This window comes from Ichthyophthirius multifiliis, assembly GCF_000220395.1.
Source record: "Ichthyophthirius multifiliis unplaced genomic scaffold scaff_1120509250968, whole genome shotgun sequence".
Taxonomy (NCBI): domain Eukaryota; phylum Ciliophora; class Oligohymenophorea; order Hymenostomatida; genus Ichthyophthirius; species Ichthyophthirius multifiliis.
This window is the reverse complement of record NW_004086329.1, coordinates 101,798-103,703: the sequence shown is the minus strand read 5'-3', so window position 1 is coordinate 103,703 and position 1,906 is coordinate 101,798. Positions and strand designations below refer to the sequence as shown.

The 1,906-nt window shown below is 15.6% G+C and overlaps 1 protein-coding gene across 1 annotated transcript, besides 1 other annotated feature; it reads right to left on the bottom strand. All coding sequences in view use genetic code 6, as the record gives it.

Moving 5' to 3' along the window:
* Positions 1 to 147: 147 nt before the first annotated feature.
* Positions 148 to 218: a microsatellite.
* A 567-nt stretch (positions 219 to 785) lies between these two features.
* On the bottom strand, positions 786 to 1,453 carry IMG5_121540 (hypothetical protein; the record flags this gene model as incomplete). Its single annotated transcript, XM_004032446.1, has 4 exons — positions 786 to 942; positions 986 to 1,235; positions 1,290 to 1,363; positions 1,416 to 1,453. The coding sequence occupies 4 exons, from the start codon at positions 1,451 to 1,453 to the stop codon at positions 786 to 788; spliced, it is 519 nt and encodes a 172-aa protein (XP_004032494.1).
* Between the last annotated feature and the right edge of the window lie 453 nt (positions 1,454 to 1,906).

Genomic DNA, 1,906 nt, shown 5'->3' with positions numbered 1-1,906 from the left:
TAAAATATAAAATATCTTTATACAAGTTTTTAAAAATAAAGTAAATATAAAAAATTTTATTATATAATATTATATATATAAGTAACTTCTAAAATATTAATAGTCGTATTTTTGTAATATATATATTCTTATATAAATAAAATAAAAATATATATAAATATATATAAAAATATATATAAATATATATATATATACATATATATATTTATATATATATACATTTAATCCACTATTTTCTTTGCATAATCTAATATTGTTAATTATTACTTAAATATATGCTTTTTTTATTTGAAAATTATATTTATTTATTATATAACTTTTACTAATATGTTTTGAAAAAATATTTAAATATACATATATATAATATAATTATATTATCATTCATATTAATTTAAATTTTTTAAAAAAATTATAATATATCTAATGTTAAATTAGTAATTAAAATTTTTTATTATTCAAGAAAAATGTATTTTAATCAATAAAAAAAAAATATTGTACATTTTTATAGAATATCTATATGTACTTCCAAAGAAATAATTTAAAACTTAACTTCTTTAATTATCAATTTTTTTTAAAAAAAATAATAATTGTTTTATTTCTTTAAAATAAAATATAATACATAATATTTATTATTTTATATAAATTTTTAAAAATAAATATTTTTATATTTTCTAAAATACTATATTTTAATATATTATAAATAATATAAATATAATTTATTTGTTTAAGCCATATTTCCAAATATTTATATTTGTTATTATTTTTAAAATTTAATCATATTTTTCTCATTTCTTTTACAACTAAGGTAATATTTTTTATTTTTAAGAATAATTTATATATTCAGCAGTGCTTAAATCTAGTGACATTATCTTTAAAGCCTGTGTTTTTTCATTATAATATCTAACTTACTTAGAATTAGGTCTTTTAAGTAAAGTATTCAAGCTATTAAAAATATAATTAAACCATAATAATAATAATGAAATACCTGTTTTAATCCGAATTTTTTAAGTAAGACATAGTCCAGTATTCAGATGTAGGAATATTAGATTTTCTTAACTATTTTATTATATAAACATAAGAATATATATAAATATTTTTTAATATATTTTTTATAACTTTAATTTCAAAATTCTTACTATTTAGTGTGTTTAAAAATTCTTAATTATATTAATATTGTAAGTTTTTATTATTTACAGTTAATTTGATAAATTAAAAATCAATATTTAAAGAATAGCCTTAAAATAAAATATAAATATAACATATAAATAGAAAAAAATAAAATAGGTTACCCAAAGTAGTTAAATCTTAAACAGCACAAATAAATGCATAATGAGCACTTTCAACAACATCCTTTCCTAAAAAACTTTATATAAAATATATTTATTATTTATATAATTAAATATTAAAATAGATACCAAGATGCTGCTATTGGACCTGCATTACAAAAAGTCATTGCAAAACCTTTTTAATATATAGAAATTTAACTTTTTGATACTGAAATTTCTTCCTTTCCATGATATCTTAAAAGAGCCTATTTAAATTTTTTGTTAGGAACAAAGCAAGGTCTTTGTATAAATGTTATATTAATATTTAAAGATTTATAAAAACCTTATTTTATGAATGTGTTTCTATCAGAACGTTATTCATTTAAATCTTTTGTTATGTCAAAGTTAGATTATTAAGCTGATTTTACAAAGTCAGAATATATTTCAAATGTAAATGCTCCAAAGTCTGGTATATTTATTCCCTTTTTAATTTTTTTTAGATATTTTTTTTTATTTTACTTTTCCTTCTTTCATTTTCTCTAGTATATATTGGCTTGTTGCCTTAAATATTATATGTAGCTAAGATTTAGGTTCTAATGGCCTATATACAGAATTTGTTCTAGGTTGAGAAAATTAATGTT